The following is a 17,853-nucleotide window of genomic DNA, read 5'->3' as shown; positions in this document are numbered from 1 at the left end:
GAGAGAGAGAGAGAGAGAGAGAGAGAGAGAGAGAGAGAGAGAGAGAGAGAGAGAGAGAGAGAGAGAGAGAGAGAGAGAGAGAGAGAGAGAGAGAGAGAGAGAGAGAGAGAGAGATCCAATTGATGGTGCTATTACTTGTCCAGTGTTTGTAACAAGCTGCAAACACTACTTAACCCCCCCCAAAAAAAAAAAAAAAAGACAAGTCAAATCAAATACTTTTTTTTTTTTTTTTTTGGTGGTGATATTTAGAGATAGACACACGTGAGAAATGTTTTGAGAGTTTCTGTTGGTTTATTATATCTGCTTTAAAATCCATAAAACTGACTGAATATGAAAAACCCATGTTGTTAAAAAATGTTTGCTCACGTTTTGCTTTTCATGTTTCGTTTCTTTGGTTTTCACTTCAAACCAAATTAATATGTTTTAAAACACGATGGATGATACACGGAGTCTCTCTTCAGGCTTTGATTGATTGGAGCCTTTTTTCTTCTGTTTTAAGCTTCCTGTCGTCCTCCCGGGTCAAATTGACCCCGTCTGTTTGGACTGTTCCTTCCTTCCTGCGTCCTTCCTTCTTCCTCCCTTCTTTCATTCCTTTCCCCCCTTTCCTTCCTCTCTCCTGTCCTTCCCCCCTTCCTTCCTCCCTCCTTTCCTCCCATCCTTCCTTCTTCCTCCTTTCCTCCTCCCTTCTGTCATTCCTTCCTCCCTACTTTCCTTCCTTCCTCCCTACTTTCCTCCCATCCTTCCTTCCTCCCCCTCCTTCTTCCTTCCTTCCTCCCCCCTTTCCTTCCTTCCTTCCATCCTTCTTTCCTTCCTTTCACCCTTTCCTTCCTCCCTCCTTCCTTCCTTCTTCCTCTCATCCTTCCTTCTTCCTCCCTCCCATCCATCGTCCGTCCCTCCCTCCCTCCCTCCTTTCCTTCCTTCCTCCCATCCTTCCTTCCTTCCATCCTTCCTTCCTCCCTCCTTCTTCCTCCCATCCTTCCTTCCTCCCTCCCTTCTCCCTCCCTCCCTTCTTTTCCCCTTCCTTCCTCCCTCCTTTCCCCTCTCCCTTCCTTCTTTCATTCCTTTCCCCCCTTTCTTACTTCCTTCCTTTACTCGAGGACAACAGGAGGGTTAACACCACACAAGAGTCTCATTTTAACATTATTACATAACAGAAGTGATTTTTTTTAAAGTGATATTAGAAAAATAATTTGGTATGTAATAGTTTCTTTCTTAGTGGTGGCAGCAGGGTTATTGCTACATATCAGATTTAGCATCTCTTTAGACATCGATTTGAAGTGTGACGTTAAAACAACAAACCTAACCTCATGAGAAACTGTCATTCTAACATCTCTTGATTTTGATGTTTTAAGTTATATTAGAAGCAAATTTGGTATGTAGTAATAAAGTTAGGGGGCAATTTTTGTTTTCTAATGGTGGCAGCAGTACTTTTGGGGGTAATGTTACCACCCCTCTAATATGACATGAACACAGCTTTGACTGAGAGCTTTAGAAAGAAAGGTTAATAACTCACTAAAATAGATTTCTCTTTTTCTGCTGCATCCTGGAGATGTTCTGGCCTCGGTTGGGGAGTGTTTTATAAAAAATTTAAAAAAGGAGATAAATGGTTAATTATCTTCTATCTCTGGTTATGCCAAGAAAATGGACACTTCAGTTTAATTTTTTTTTTTTTTAAGTTGAGAAAACTTGAGGTTTGGATCTTATTGCAGCCGTTGGAGGTGTCACAAGCCTGAATCCAAAGCTACTACTTCTAAAAGAAAAAAAAAAAAAAAAAATCACTTTGTCCTCTTGTTTACAGAGATGTACAATAGTTTATTTTCCCTAAATATTAATAAGAATAAAAAGCTTTTGATTTTTGGATACAAGCACTGTATTCGTTTAAAAAGAAAAAAGTGTTAAAAAATGAATAAAAGTCTTCTTCAATTTAAATATGCTGTTTTTATGTTCTGTTTATTTCAGACAAACCTTTATTGCATTACATTGTTAAATAAGGCAAGAAATGCTCTTTTACACCACTGGAGGATGAAGAGGAGGAAGAAGAAGAAGAAGAAGAGGAAGGGGGGAGGGGGGGAAACAAAAAAAAAGGAAAAAAAATACACCAAAAAAAAAAATCAACTTTTAAATATCATAAAATATGACCTAAAAAGCTGCTGCATACTTTGTTGGGATAAAACAGAACATTTTGGAAAAATAAAACTTTTCTATGAAGACAGCACAATGGAATGCAATCCAAAATGCACTGAGATGCTTCAGGTGAAATCAGCCAATCAGAGTGCAGCCTGAGGTGAAGGGGGCGGGAGGAAAGGAGGAAGAGGAAGAGGAGAGGGGTAGTAGGTGGAGGGGTGGGGGGGTCAGATTAAGCACAATGCAGCACTGTTATACTGGAGATGGAAATACAGTACAACATGTACAACAGACATGTCCAATAAGATGCATAAGAGATTGTTTCAGTTCTAGTAAAGGATGTTTGGCCCGCTCGCTCGCCTCGTCATTCAGGGGAGCTCGCAGGTTTGAATCCATGATGTAAGATAAAGGAGTGGCTCGAGAGTGTAACGTTTGCCATTTTTTTGTTGTTGTTGTTATTTGTTGTCGTCGTTTTGTTTTTAGATGTCATGCGCTTGTTTCTCAATCCTTGATTTCAAGTGCTCCTTATAGGCCAGGATGTCCCTGTTCCACTTTGTGATGGTTTGACTCTCGCAGATCCAGATCTCCTGAGCCACCTGAGAGGGGAAGAGAGGGAGGAAAAAAAGAAATGGGTTTTAATTGTGGGAGTTTAAAACTGTTACAATTATTTCACTTCAACTTCCTAAATCCATAATTACAGGTCAGAGGACAACTTTTTCTATATTTTCCATTAGACTCAGAGCTGCTGTTGGAACCATTTTTTCTTTTATGTGCAAAAAACCTCCATTAAAAATAGTATTTAAATGAGCTGGGAGGAAGAAGGAAAGGAGGAAGGAAGGAAGGATGGATGGGGAGGAATGGATGGGGGAGGAAGGGAGGGAGGGAAGGAAGGAAGGAAGGAAGGATGGGGAGGAATGGATGGGGGAGGAAGGGAGGGAGGGAAGGAAGGAAGGGAGGAGGAAGGAAGGAAGGATGGGAGGAAGAAGGAAGGAAAGGAAGGAAAGGAGGGAGGAAGGATGGATGGGAGGAAGGAAAGGAGGGAGGAAATGAGGAAAGGATGAAGGGAGGAAAGTAGGGAGGAAGGAAGGATGGATGGGAGGAAGAAGGAAGGAAGGGGGAAGGAAGGAAGGAAGGATGGGAGGAAGAAGGAAGGAAGAAAGGAGGAAGGAAGGAAGGGTGGGAGGAAGAAGGAAGGAAGAAAGGAAAGGAGGGAGGGAGGGAAGGATGAATGGAGGAAGGAAGGAAGGAGGAAGGAAAGGAGGGGAGGGAGGAAGGAAGAAGGAGGGAGGAAGGAAAGGAGGGAAAGGAGGGAGGAAGGACTATCAGGTGGAAATGCTGCTCCACACGTTACTAATAAAAGGTTTTAAAAAGTGAAACTCATTCAGTACAAATTGCCAAATGGGAGGCTGGGTCACATGACGTACCTGCTGGATGAGCCTGAAGTCGTGGCTAACGAGCATCATGCCGCCGTCAAACTCGTTGATGGCTTCTGCCAATGCGTCGATAGTCTCGATATCCAAGTGATTGGTGGGCTCGTCAAGGAACAGCATGTGAGGGTTCTGCCAGGCCAGCCAGGCAAAACACACCCGACATTTCTGGCCATCGGACAAGTTCCTGATCGGACTGACCTACAAAAAAATAAAAAATCATCAGGTGAAAACTTGCAAAAAGAAAGCAAATATGGATTTAAGTTTTACTCTGAATTACCCCCCCCCCCCATCCCCAAATTCTGCATCTTCAGGAGAAAGTAGGCCATTCATACCTGCTGTTTTCCCGTCAGGCCGTAGCGACCAATGATCTTCCTCATCTCCTCCTTTTCTTTGATCTCAGGGTAACACTTCATCATGTACTCCAGTGGAGACAGATCCAGCTCCAGCTGCTCTGTCAGATGCTATAAAAAACACAAGCAGATAAAGAGAGACATTTTAAATTTTATTGGACAAGCTCCTTCAATATGTAAAAGTATCTGTAGCCTGTAGAAGTGATGCTCGGTGTGTTTTACCTGGTGATATCTGCCTATCTTGACGTGAGAATGCTTGCGGATCATGCCATCACAGGGCAGGAGCTGCAAAGAGAAAAGGAGAATAAATCTAAATGCTTTTAAAAAAAAAAAAAAGAAAACTGCAGCTTATTTCAGGCTGATGGATAAATAAATAACTTACCTCTCCCATCAGCAGCTTCAGCAGGGTGGACTTTCCTGCTCCATTAGGCCCCACCAGAGCCACTCGTGTATCCAAGTCGATACCAAACTCCAGGTTTTTATATATGTGCGGCTGTGGAGGGAGGGGGAGGGGGGAACATGAACGGATGACTTTAAGACATGAACCTACATTATAATGAACAAAAAGCTGCTCCCGTGCTGGGATATGAACTGTACTCACTGTGTTGTCACTGTACTTGAAGCTCACATTCTGAACCATGATAACAGGAGGGGGAATCTTCCCACAGGGAGGAAAATAAAATGACAGAGTCTGGAGGAGGAGACAGAGGCGACTGTTAATATCATGACTATCAAATTCTCAAAAGTGGGGATCAATGGCTCAAAGACATTACATTACCTTGTCATTCACAACTTTTTCAGTCAAGCCCGATGCCACCATCTTCTGCAGTGTCTTCTCCTTACTCTGCGCCTGTCTCGCCAGCTTTGCAGAGCCGTGACCAAACCTGGCAATGTAATTCTGGAGGATAGATGTAAAAATAAATGAGTGCGTGTTCTGATTTGACTACTTAGAAAAAGGGAGTAATCATTGCTTTATCATAAGTGTGACTCCTTGTCGGGGGGGTAAGTCTGTGCAGTGAAGATAAGCCGCCACATGGTGTCCCCTTTATTTACCTTCATGTGTGCTATCTGGTCCTGCTCCCAATTGAAGCGCTTCATCTGGTTCTCTTCCAGCTCCTCCCTGGTCTTCACATACTGGTCATAGTTACCCTTAAAATATAAAAATAGATTTGCACGGTCATCCAACAGAGCTTGCACACTCAGGAGACACATTATTAGTAACAGCCCGCCCCCGCTGTCCTTATACGGCGTTACGAGACCACAGATTACACAGAGTCTACTCCAGACACTTTTACAAAATATATGGATCACTTCCTGTTACGCAGTCTTCTTCTTTTACTCCTTCTTACCGTGTAGTATTTCAGCTTTCTCAAATGCAGGTTGATGATGTTGGTGCACACGCCGTTCAGGAAGTCTTGAGAGTGTGAGATGAGCACGAGGATACGCTTGAACCTGAAAAAAAAAGATGATGATCAGAACCCCATCGACTGTTTGTTGTTTGTTTCTTTTGTGGCTATTTATAAAAACATGAAGTTGGGTGTGGACTTACGACTTGAGCTCCTCTTCCAACCACACACAGGCATCCAGATCCAAGTGGTTAGTGGGCTCATCCAGCAGCAACATGAAGGGCTTGATGAACAGAGCTCTAAAAAAAAGAAAAAAAAAAAAAAGAAGAAAAGATAGATTTGTACTTTTTTCTCTTAACAGTTACATGAGAGCGACACTTCTTCCCATCTGTAAAGATTAGCCTAGCTTTTGCTGGTTGAGCTAGCCAAGATATATTGCTTTACGATGAAGTTAAAGCTAAATTTAAATGTGCTTTAGTACTCTGGATGTTTATGGGTATTTTCTATGTAAGACAGGTGCAGCTGTACTTTAATATTAATAATATATACACATACTGGCTTTACTCTTGAACACAAAAAATAGATCAAAGGGCTAAATTGTCTGAATTTAAACCTAAAAACGCAGCAACAAGAGAACATGTGTTGCATCATCATCTCTTATAATGCACCTTACACATGGAACAATCTGCAAAAGGCCTTAAATTAGATTTTTAACCATCAATACAGCTGTTCAAAAGCCTTATCTCAGGCCTTGTTTTATTTGATTGTAAATCTTTAACTTTACTGTAGTTTGTTTTTATTCTGCTGCTTCTACTGTTTTATTTTGTATTATTTTTCCTCATTTTTTTCCTTTTCGCTTTCACCTAATATCATTTTGTGTGTTGCTGTTAATGTTTCGACACCATTGTAAATAAGGATTCCTTCTCAATGGTCTTTCGAGATTAAAAAAAAAGGTTAAATATAATAATCTCTATATGGTGATAAGGGCGTTTTGTTCTCACCTGGCCAGAGCAACGCGCATCCTCCAGCCTCCACTGAAGTCCTTCATCTTCTTCTGCTGCATGGCGCTGCTGAAACCCAAACCGTGGAGGATCCGAGAGGCTCGCACCTCTGCCTTGTCTGCGTCCAGCTCCTCCAGACGCTCGTACAGCTCCATCAGCTTCTCACACTCCGCTATGTGGGGAATGAGAAAAGAGACATTTACTGTTAATGTCAAATCCAGGCAGTGTGAGACGACGTTACATGCTCAACATGAAGCTAACATGTGATGAATCGGTTTCTCCCCTCTTTAGTTACTGTACGGTAACATCAAAGGTTACTCACAGTCCTCGGACGCGAGTCTCTCTGCTTCCTTCTCCAGCATGATCCTCTGCTCGTCCACCTCCATGACACAGTGCAGAGCCGTCTTTTCGCTGGGTGGCATCTCCCGGGTCAAGTGGTAAATATCTATATGCTCTGGAATGGGAATTTCACGGTGTCCAATGGCTGACAACAGCATGGATTTTCCTGGTGGATAAAAAGCACATAAATAAAATTAGATTCACGATATGGGAAGTACTGAAATTGAGAAAATGTTTGATGCTCTGAATTAAGTGTGAGAACAGTTAAAGAACAGTGTAGAAACTTGCTCTGCTACATGTTAAGAGTGTAGAAGTTTTAGGATATCAAGCCAGACTTTTGCCTTTGCCCTAACTGCTCCACAAAAAAAAATTACTGTGCCGGGAGAAACTTGGTTACCTGTGCCGTTAAGACCAATGAGGCCATAGCGTCTGCCTGAGTTGAGCTCGAGGCTGGTGTCTGCTAGCAGCTCCTGGCCGTGGAAAGTGAGCGACAGGCTGGCGATGTGGACATCAGTGCTGTTGGGGTGCGAAGCCAGAACACCGGTCACTGCCCGAGCTTCTGTCTTGGCCAGCTCAAATTCGTCCAGTTCCTTTGTCAAACTGGCGATACCTGTTAAGATGAAACACGCTGATTAAGCTTGACATATACTTAAGGACAGAATGGGAACTTCAAATTAAGTATACCATCTTAAAAATCACACTTGACCAAACTGATTATAATTTTAATTCAAAAGATCCCCTCACCATTGCTTTGTGCTCCATTAAGCTCGGTCTCTGCTTGTTCAGCGTCCTCGGTTCCATCATCGGTTTTCTTGGTGCGCTGGCGAGCTTTTGCGGCCTCCTTCTTCTTTGCCGCCTTCTTCTTGGCTAAGTCGGATGGCATGGCTGGGCAAGGCTACAAAAGAAAAAAAGGACATATGGATCAATGATCTAACTTTTAAATAATGCTATGTTATGTAATGTAATGGAAACAGAACCATCCTCTGATCCCCAGTTGCTCAATGACAACATTTAACAAGCACCCCCCACACACATCCTCTATGACTAATTTAACCTAATGTCACCAGGAAGTAGTTTTAAATTGCCTGTGTGTAAAACAATTAGAAGGAAGTTTAGTATAATTCAAGAAGCTACAGTTAAAGAAATGGTCAGATTACCTCAAGTACAGACTAATTAAAGGGACTTGAACTTTGATACTTCTGACTAGGACTGTGTGATAAAGAAAAAAATATTAAAAAAAACAATATTCTTGTCCAAACACATAAAAAAAATCAATATTGCAACATTTTTATAGGGATGAGTATTACTGCTGTCATTAAATATTTACACAATTCAAATTTCTGATGGATTACTCATCAGTAATGAGGAAATAATGACTAAGTAGGTAAAGACAAACAATAGAAGAGGTAGACCAGTCTGTGATGTTCAGATTACATAATTTTACCTTTAAAACCAGTAAAAGATAACACTTTGCCATAAAACAATATCAAATTTGATACCTAAGATAATATCTAGTCTCATGATATCATTATGTTGATAGATTGCTGAGCCCTACATCTGACATGTGTTGAATGTTTTTGTCCACCCTTGAATATTTAAACTTAATCATATTTGTATTTTTACAGATATTTTTTAGTAACTACATAAATGAATTGTTTACAGGCACTTGTTCTCAAGCTAATCTGCCTAAAAATTGACCCTTGAGAGTCCTTTATACCTGTAGCCATCAGACTTTACAATGAAAACATAAGATAGTGACCGGTCAATCATTCTGAATAGTGTTTCCTCCTCTTAATATAATTATCGTATATATATTCTTTTTAACTTTTAGGATTTTTGTATATATTATTTGTTCTTATTTATGTATTTGTGTTTTTGTATGAGCTATCGGATACATGTATTTCCCCTATGGGGATGAATAAATTATCCATCCATCTATCTAATAAGGTATTTTTAAAAAGTTGAATGGTACAAATCACGTGTCACCACAGTGAAAATCAGGGTGATCTAAGAACAATTGCCAGTAAAACAGCGACTAAAATTAGCCGGTATCTAACCACACGGTGTTAACATCAAGTTCAATTTACAGCTGATTTAATTTAAAGAGTTTAATGGTTTTGGGGGAATGACGTAAGACTCAATAGCGATGGGTGATCATGTTAAAACAAAAAAAAGCCGCATTCAGCTCCCACCTGCTTTGCACGTTGAGCTCTTACATTAGCTGTAAAGCCTCATAGCCAAAGCTAACCCTAATAGCTGATGCATGCTAACATTAAAGGCCAGATTTTGACACTTTAAGGCACATTAATCGACGGTTATAACCAAACAGCGATATTATCTGATTAAGACGAGATGTCACACATAATAACAGATTATATCGCGTTGGATAACTTAGCCTCTTTGGGCTGTGTTAGCTGCTGCTTCTGCTGACAGGCCTGAGCTGCTAATGCTAAATGCTAATTTGACGCAAGGCCCGCTACCGGCTGTGAATTAAGACTAATTCGGCGACGAATAAATATGTTTCCAAGGCTACGATTAAGTCATCACATACCCCACCTGTGCCATCTATGTTATCTGCGTTTTTAGACGCTGTTAATGTCTTTCTTACCTTGGTTATAAATTACCGGTCTCCGGGAGCACACCGACGACTCGTGTCCACTTTTTTCGCCGGGTGGATGTAGCCGCTCTCAAACCCGCCAGACGGACCATATAAGGAAGAGAGGGGCGGTTAGCGCACATGAACCTGCCCCGGACTATATAAGGAAGAGAGGGGCGGTTTGAGCACATTAACCCCGCCCCCTTCCTGACTGCAGTAAACTCTCCATTTATATTTATATTACTCCTAATTTAGCACTGACTTTAATTTATAACACCACGGGATAATAACCATAGCTACTATGAGTAATTGAGTGGAAGACGCTAAATAGATACAGAAATGCAAACTCAGAGGTCTAATCTCACAGTTATGACTATGACTAGCTCATAATTATCACAAACAAATCCCTAAAATTATGATGTACTATTTCATAAGACTAACATGGTTCTTGCTTATCTCATAATTACGAGAAAAGATCCTCAAATTATGAGTTACTACCCTAACAAACAGGTAAGTGAACGTTTCCTACATGTTCACATATGAATGTTATAATTTGCAACTAGAGCATTATTTAAATCTTATTTGACGGTTATTTTCCTAACGTAGTCTGTTAATTTAGCATAAAGACTACCATAGTTTGTGCTGGTCGCCTAGCAACGGAGCTAGCCAAAAATATACATAATAATTTAAATTCACTAGTATTGGTTGCTGGGTATAATCCTATGGTATAATCTAGATATAATATAATCTGGGTGTAACAAATCAGAGGTCTAATCTCACAGTTATGACTATGACTATCTCATAATTACGAGAAAAGATCCCCAAATTATGATTTACTATCCCAAACAGGGTTTCCTACATGTCTACTGAAGGTTATAATTAGCAACTAAATCATCATTTAAAGCTTATTATTTATTATAATATTATTTTTAAAAAGCTCCTTATTTTAGATAGTTTTCCTATCTTAGTTTAGCATAAAGACTAAAAACAGATCCTGTAAGTCAATATAATAAGAAACCTTCTCCAAATAATGAGATACTATATCAAAATAATGACTTGGTATCTCAAAATAATGACATAGTAACTCAAAATGAGATACTATCTCAAATGAATGAGATATGAATACGTCATAAAATAAATTAGATTATTTTGAGATAGTTTGTGATTATTCTGACTTAATAAGTGATCATTATTTTGAGATACTAGATATTTTTTAGTTACTAAGTCATTATTTTGAGATAGTTTCTCATTATTTTGAGATAGTTTCTCATTATTTTGAATAAATAAGTAATTATTTTGACATACTGAGCTATTATTTTGAGATACCGAGCCATTATTTTGAGATACTAAGTCATTATTTTGAGATACTGAGCCAATATTTTGAGATAGTTTCTCATTCTTTTGAATAAATAAGTCATTATTTTGACATACTGAGCCATTAGTTTGAGAGACTAAGGCATTATTTTGAGATACTAAGTCATTGTTTTCAGTTACTAAACCATTATTTTGAGATACTGAGCCAATATTTTGAGATATATTCTCATTATTTTGAGATATCTCAAAATAATGACTAGTATATACTAAGTCATTGAGATACTAAGTCATTATTTTGAGATACTGAGCCATTATTTTTAGATAGTTTCTCATTATTTTGAGATAAAGTCATTATTTTTGGGTTACTAAGTCATTATTTGGGTTACTAAGTCATTATTTTGGGTTACTAAGTCATTATTTGAGATACTAAGTAAATATTTTGAGTTACTAAGCCATTATTTTATTACAGTTTCTCATTATAATAACTTACATATGTCCTTTCATCACATTGTCGGTAATAATCCACCATAATTATGATATGATTGCTGCAAATGGACATTATTTTTAAGCTACACCCCTTTCCTCTGGTGTCCTGCTGCTGCTTCAGCCTGGAGGTGATGCTCAGTCAGCCAGGCGGCGATGATGATGATGATGATGATGAGGAGGAACCGACGCTACTTCAGCCCCTGCCTCTCTGTGTGTGTGTGGCACTCAGTGTTTTGAGGAAGTCAAGTAACTGAGGAAATGGACGACGCATATACAACCGAGCTTGACGACTTATTTTTGGCAGAAAATGTGGATTTATGTCTTCACATGAGAGGAGATGGACCGACGAGCAATGGGACACGATGCTAACCTGCTAGCTTAGTGTTTGGTGTTTGTTCCTTCCGACTCATAAACGATACTGTAATGTTAAATAAGGCGATAAAAACAGCTGTACAATCTTGGTTAGGTTAACATTAACCTTTTTTCAATCGGTGACACTCCGCGTTTCTGCACATTAACTTATTATTGTATAAATAATTTGTACATTTAGTTTAGAAGTAGCTATTAGCTTTTAAAGGCTAGCCCCAAATTTTGTGTTAAGCCAATTAATGTGAAGGTAGCTGTAGCAGTAAGGTTAGGTTATATAGCACAGTTTGTATAACAGTGGCTAAAGTGTGAATCAGGTTCGTATGTGGCTAGAAAAATCAATGGTATGTGCAGAATACATGGTGCACATGAATGGAGAAAGTAGTCAGCAATGTTAGCTGGATGTTTAATGTACAATTTTTTGCTTACCATGCAAAAATAATATCATCTTGCATTTTGGAATGAGTTGTAATATATTACTCTGATTGCAAAAGTGACTTTCTCGATTTGCTTTTGCTCTATAGGTTGATTAGAAACTTTTAAAAAACGACTACCTCTCCGGATATGTCTGAAAAAAGAAGAAAAAAAGAGACAGTAGCTATGTGACATGTAAAAAGGGAATTTTCTGCCACTGTTAATTGATCAGTAGCATCTCACAAAAAATATTTAAAAGGTTGTTGGCACAGCTTCAAATGCTTTTAAAGCCACATGAGCTGTTAACTCTCCCACAGCAGCTTCATCAAGTGTAGCTTCTTAAAAGTTAGATATGCGTCTCTCTTCCTTTTTGGCCGTGTTCAGGCCTGCTTTGCCCCTTATCCTCGGGCTGTCTCTGGGCTGCAGCTTGAGTCTTTTAATGGTGTCCTGGACACAAGGGGACACAGACGACTCCTGCAGGGATGAGCTGGGCAATGGGGGGCTTTTCCTTGGCAGAGGGGAAGCTCAGAGAGACTCAAGAGATGGGGGTGCAGAGGAAGACTTCCAGCCACGTATAGTTCCCTATCACAAGGATCCAAATAAGCCACACAAGAAAGTCCTCAGGTGAGTGTGTGAATGTGGAAGTTTTTTTGTTTTTTTTTGCTGAAAGAAGTCAAAGATAAGATCAAGATAGACGCCAGGAAGATGTGTGAGAGACGTTTGTGTTAGTGGCACAGAGAGGGCTTTTCAGCAAACACATATGCAACCATTTAATGTTGTGTTTGTTGTTTTTTTTTCTCAACAAATGTTAGGGCAAAGAAACCACATAACATTTTGTTTTTAAATCTTACAGGATGTTCTTTTTAAAAAACAGTTTGATTCCAGAGGATTTACCAATTTAATAGGCTTACATTTAAATCTCTCCTAGAGTGGTCTAAATACAGTGGGTGGGATATATAGTTAATGTGGCCTATAGATTATAGGTTGCATAAGTCAAATCTAGTTGCACATACATGTACAGTAGCTCATTTGTGGAAGGTTTGACCTGTGAATCCACAAATGCATAAAATTTTGAGTCTGTCTTAAAACTAATTCTGAGGGTGATTATCAGCTGGAAAACAGCTTCATATGATCTCTAAAAGTGGAAAACCTTGCTGAAATCCAACATATTTTCAGTGCTGTCAAGATTTCCTATTAATAGCTTCCAAACCTAACTTGTGCTCTAATTTTTTCCATTGATCCGTCTCTCTCCACCTCTGCAGAACGCGGTATATTCACACTGAACTGGGCATCAGGGAGCGACTGCTGGTGGGCGTACTAACCTCTCGAGCAACCCTCAACACGCTCGCCGTGGCGGTGAACCGCACGGTCGCCCACCACTTCCACCGCACCTTCTTCTTCACGGGCCTGCGCAGTCCCAAGGTGCCCCATGGCATGACTGTGGTTGCCCACGGCGACGACCGCCCGGTATGGCTGATGTACGAGACGGTGCGTCACCTCCACCAGCACTACGGCTCGGACTACGACTGGTTCCTCTTGGCGCAGGACGACACTTACATGCAGGCCGATCGTCTTTCGGAGCTCGTCAGCCACCTCAGCGCGGGTCAGGACTTGTATATGGGAAGGGCGGAGGAGTTCATAGGTGGGGAGGAGAAGGCACGCTACTGCCACGGGGGTTACGGCTACCTGCTGTCTCGCAGTCTGCTGGCCCGTCTGCAGCCCCACCTCGACACATGCCGTAATGACATCCTCAGCGTGAGACCTGATGAGTGGCTGGGCCGCTGCATCATTGACTATCTAGGTCTCAGCTGTGTGGAAATACACCAGGTAACAACCCCCCCCTCCCAAAAAAAAAAACATGCAACAAAAGTGTAAAAAATATCAGCACAACAGTTGTTTTTAGTAATTTATTTATGTCTCTTTGGCTCACAGGAGATGACGTATCGTTACTTTGAGCTTGGAAAGAACGCAGATCCAGAGCGTGAAGATAGCGCTCAGTTTAAAAACGCCTTCACTGTCCATCCTGTATCAGAACCAAATCTCATGTACCGCCTGCATAAACGTTTCAGCCAGATTGAGCTGGAGTGGACTTATCTACAAATCCAGCAGCTGCAGGTTAGTAACATTTTATCTTTCTTTCTCTCAACTGTGATTAACAAGTGTTTTTATGTTTTTCTGTTTTCTTTCCTCCTCTGATGGGACTACACTGATACTGACGTGATGAGTTCTGTGTAAAAGTATAATGTTTGTTTTTATCTCCCAACCACACCCATTTTCGAGCCAGGTCAGAAATTCCTGCCTGATACAATATTTATACATGTCAGGAAGCCAAGACGAGGGATGGGGTGTTCTGCCGAGTGTTACATTCCAGCGCAAGCTTTCTTTTGAATTTCATCCGTACTTAGAAGCTCTATTATCTAAATAAAGTAGCTGCTCATGATTAGGCATGAAGGATTAGGTATGTGCTGTTGTATATTATGTACACTGAGGTCTTAGTTATTTTCCTCTACTGAGCCTGTGCTATGTTTTCCATCATAAGTCAGCTGGCAGAGTTAGACATATGAATGTGTTTGGGCTCAACCCGAAACTTAACAGATGTTTGCACTTATTTAAAACCGCTTTGTGGACACTACTCTGTAATAAAGCTTCAAGTGACAAGATAAGATAAGATATACTGAGGGGAAGTTTGACTTGGCAAATGTTTACACTGTGTATCATCCTGAATTGATCTTTAATTAACTTTTACAATATGTTTGGCAGATTCGATAATGTGAGATTGAGGTTGTATAATGTGTCATTTGTGTGAACACTTCAGATGCAGATCAGCAACCTCAGTGACTTGACACCAGAAGGGAAGGCGGGAGTCACGTGGCCCGTAGGAATCAATCCTCCCTTCAAACCGAGGACCCGCTTCGAGGTCATAAACTGGGAGTACTTCACCGAAGAGCACATTTATACGTGCGTCGACAGCTCGCCCAAGTGTGAGATGAGAGGGGCCGACCGCGCCGATGTAAACGCAGTTCTGGAGATCGCGGTGGAGCGCCTGAACGAGCGCTACCAGCCGCAGCTACGCTTCCGTAAACGGCGTCTACTGAACGGATACCGGCGCTTCGACCCCACGCGCGGTATGGAGTATGTGCTGGATCTCGCACTGGAGGCCTACACTCAGAAAGGCCACAGCCAGGTCATTGCCAAACGGGTTAACTTGTTGCGACCTCTAAGTGCAGTTGAAATTATCCCCATGCCTTATGTGACAGAGGCGACACGGGTGCAGGTCATCCTACCTGTCACTGCCCAGGATCAGGACTATGTCGGGAACTTCTTGGACATGTATGTGATGAACACTTTGGACACGCATGACAATGTTTTACTCACGTTCTTGTTCATCTACGATCCCTTCGACGCGCAGCGAGTCAGCCAGACTGACGTGTTCGCTGGCATCAAGGCGATGATCGGGGAGGTGGAGAAGCGATATGGAGACGTGAAGATCCCATGGATCAGCGTGAAGACGGAGGTTCCCTCACAGGTCAAGCTGATGGACATCATCTCTAAGAAGCACCCGGTGGACACGCTGTTCTTCCTGGCCAGCGTGTGGACGGAGGTCAACGCCGACTTTCTGAACCGCTGCAGAATGAACGCCATCAGCAACTGGCAGGTCTTCTTCCCCGTCCACTTCCAAGAGTTCAACCCGGCCGTCGTCTACCGCGAGCAGCAGCCCTCCGCCGCCTCCTCCTCCTTCGCCGCCGAGTCCCTGCGAGACGGCCACTTTGACCGCCACGTCTTTGACGAGGCTTGCTTCTACAACGCCGACTACATGACGGCACGGACCAAGATGGCGGCCGACATCCTGGACAACGAGGAGCTGCTGGAGAGCATGGACGTGTACGACATATTCGTGCGTTACTCCGGCCTGCACGTGTTCCGAGCTGTGGAACCCGCGCTGATCCAGAAATACGTGCGGCGGGCTTGCAACCCGCGGTTCAGCGAGGACATCTACCACCGCTGTGTCCTCAGCAACCTGGAGGGTCTGGGGTCACGCTCTCATCTAGCCATGGCTCTGTTTGAACAAGAGCAGGCCAACAGCACCTAAAGGATGCGGATTGTTAAATAACACTTTTTTTTTAATCCACGTACTGAGTGGAAAAGCATCACGGACGCTTCAGTAGAGCAATTGTGCGCCGATGCATAAGCTCATAGTTGTTTCCTCCAGCTGAGAAGACTGTCTGCTCTGTTATGTATGAACACTTTTGACTTGTGAGTGTGTAACTTTGAATCTGTCATGTCTAGACGACGATGAATAATGAGTCACTGAGGACGCCTTCACACACCTCCTTGAATGTGGACCACAGATGCTGACAGATACCCAAGAAGCTGTTACTTGTATTCCTGCTGTCAACGTATTTGATTCAGGAGCAGATCAACAATATTTATACACTCCAGTTTTAAAGAAATGCAGGACGTTCTGTCTTGAAGTATTAAAAGTCTTCATTGACTTATTATTATTGTTAATTAATTGAGAAAAAAACCTTGAGCCATAAGTCTGCCTTAGTGAAGATGTTAAGGATAATACTGGAAACAAGCTGAAGCCATTGGCTGCCTTTTTCTTTTCTTTTTTTTTTTAAAGAAGTATTAAAGAGTGATATTTCTGCTCACAGTTTCATTCATTTTCATTCATATTATATTTATTACAGTGTGTAAAGAGCCTGTTTCAAGTCTCACCAAGCAAAAGACGACTGTTTTAAAGGATCCTGTATGCTGTGTATGCTATGATATCTGCAGAGTAAAAGCAGAAAAATGTGCTCATATTCAGAGTAATACATCTCGTAGTCTCACCAGTTTGCCTAAAAGCTTTTTTACTGCAGTGCCAGTGAAGCAGTGAACAGTTTGTTCCAACAGCAGCCCGCCCCGCCTCATCTCCTCATATTGAGCCAGTAATTCTCCACCCCAGCCCGGGCCTCCCTGGGCTTTTTGGCCAGTATTCTGTACACATATGTCTTTGGGGAGAGAAGTGAACCCAGTGCCCAGAGGGAGGGTCACGTCCACCTATAGCCAAGGTCCGTTATGGTGTGGGTGGTTAACCTTCACAGTGAGATGGTTGAACAGGCTTGAATGGGTTACTTCACACAGCAGCAGCCTCCTCCTCCTCCTCCTCCTCCTCTGTAGAGGCGTGAGAGGACTGCACTGACCCCCCCTCTCTCCCTCCCTTCCCTTCACCACCACCCACCCACAAAAACTTCTCCCATGTGAGGGTTGTCGGCTCAGGAGAATAGCGGAAGAGCGGAGTGAAAGAAGCCCTTTTTCTGAGTTTCTGAGCTTTACGGCGGCGGCTGCGTTACGCCATGGAAATGCCTCCACCTGCTTCCCTTGTGGTGAAGACGGCGAACAATAAAACGCCTGTCTGCCACCTCTGACAAACGCCTCGCTCATACAGGAAATTTGAGCTCAAGTGCAAACTCAACATTTTGCCTTCACAGAGCATGAAAGTGTTCTTTTTTCTTTCTTTCTTTCTTTCTTTTTTTTTTTTAGTAGAGGTTAATGTGGCAAGGGGGGTTTGCACAATTATTTACATAATTGGATATCGCAATTTTTTAGATCCCAGAGTTAAGAAGTATAGTTGTGAAGAGAGTCAGTTGGTTTCATTTATAAAGTGGAGTGACTTGCTATATGGGTTACAGTTACAGGCGGTGCACGACATTTACATCTGAGAGATAAATACTAGGTGCTGGACTTGAAGAACATGTGAAAAACATAAAAATAGACTAGATAATGCTCCCATGAACATTTTTTCGTACACCGCTGAGTGACATCTTGAGCAATGGACTCTGTTTTTTCTGTTTTTTCACAGGGAGTGCACGCCCATAGTAAACCCACAGAGAGGGTTTTAATGACCTCGGCTGATTAGATGTCTTCTCAGCGCTGTGTGGGAGACGTCTCCAGTTAGGTCTGAGTCTGACTTTGTTTTTCAAGGGACAAATTGCACCTTTATTTTTAGGGTGGGGTCCATTGATGTTATGTTATTTACCCAGCATGCTCTAGCTCTGCCCTCTCTCAACCTGAGCAGACGGACTGAGTGGAAACACCTGTGTG

The 17,853-nt window shown here is 41.9% G+C and overlaps 2 protein-coding genes across 2 annotated transcripts; one reads left to right on the top strand and one right to left on the bottom strand.

Annotated features, from left to right (window-relative positions):
* Positions 1 to 2,065: 2,065 nt before the first annotated feature.
* abcf2b (ATP-binding cassette, sub-family F (GCN20), member 2b) lies at positions 2,066 to 9,274 on the bottom strand. Its single transcript, XM_053342709.1, has 15 exons — positions 9,199 to 9,274; positions 7,335 to 7,485; positions 6,988 to 7,200; positions 6,574 to 6,756; positions 6,252 to 6,423; positions 5,454 to 5,549; positions 5,254 to 5,356; positions 4,958 to 5,053; positions 4,683 to 4,802; positions 4,506 to 4,595; positions 4,287 to 4,397; positions 4,127 to 4,189; positions 3,887 to 4,015; positions 3,549 to 3,752; positions 2,066 to 2,720 (listed from the first exon to the last, which is right to left on the bottom strand). The coding sequence occupies exons 2-15, from the start codon at positions 7,471 to 7,473 to the stop codon at positions 2,604 to 2,606; spliced, it is 1,836 nt and encodes a 611-aa protein (XP_053198684.1). The 5' UTR covers positions 7,474 to 7,485; positions 9,199 to 9,274; the 3' UTR covers positions 2,066 to 2,603.
* A 2,705-nt stretch (positions 9,275 to 11,979) lies between these two features.
* Positions 11,980 to 16,240, top strand: chpf2 (chondroitin polymerizing factor 2). Its single transcript, XM_053342708.1, has 4 exons — positions 11,980 to 12,390; positions 13,029 to 13,593; positions 13,699 to 13,881; positions 14,582 to 16,240. The coding sequence occupies exons 1-4, from the start codon at positions 12,119 to 12,121 to the stop codon at positions 15,854 to 15,856; spliced, it is 2,295 nt and encodes a 764-aa protein (XP_053198683.1). The 5' UTR covers positions 11,980 to 12,118; the 3' UTR covers positions 15,857 to 16,240.
* The last annotated feature ends 1,613 nt before the right edge of the window (positions 16,241 to 17,853 follow it).

Source organism: Scomber japonicus, chromosome 21 (genome assembly GCF_027409825.1).
Source record: "Scomber japonicus isolate fScoJap1 chromosome 21, fScoJap1.pri, whole genome shotgun sequence".
NCBI lineage: Eukaryota > Metazoa > Chordata > Actinopteri > Scombriformes > Scombridae > Scomber > Scomber japonicus.
Note: the sequence above shows the minus strand (reverse complement) of the source record. Positions and strands in the feature narration are given on the sequence as shown.

Excerpts from the sequence above, each read along its gene's own strand:
- abcf2b (XM_053342709.1), bottom strand. The coding sequence starts at position 7,473 with ATGCCATCCGACTTAGCCAAGAAGAAGGCGGCAAAGAAGAAGGAGGCC. Across the intron at positions 4,398-4,505 it reads TCAAGTACAGTGACAACACA|CCGCACATATATAAAAACCT; the intron begins GTGAGTACAGTT and ends CTCCCTCCACAG. Across the intron at positions 2,721-3,548 it reads ACTTCAGGCTCATCCAGCAG|GTGGCTCAGGAGATCTGGAT; the intron begins GTACGTCATGTG and ends TTCCCCTCTCAG.
- chpf2 (XM_053342708.1), top strand. The coding sequence starts at position 12,119 with ATGCGTCTCTCTTCCTTTTTGGCCGTGTTCAGGCCTGCTTTGCCCCTT. Across the intron at positions 13,594-13,698 it reads GCTGTGTGGAAATACACCAG|GAGATGACGTATCGTTACTT; the intron begins GTAACAACCCCC and ends TTTGGCTCACAG. Across the intron at positions 13,882-14,581 it reads TACAAATCCAGCAGCTGCAG|ATGCAGATCAGCAACCTCAG; the intron begins GTTAGTAACATT and ends TGAACACTTCAG.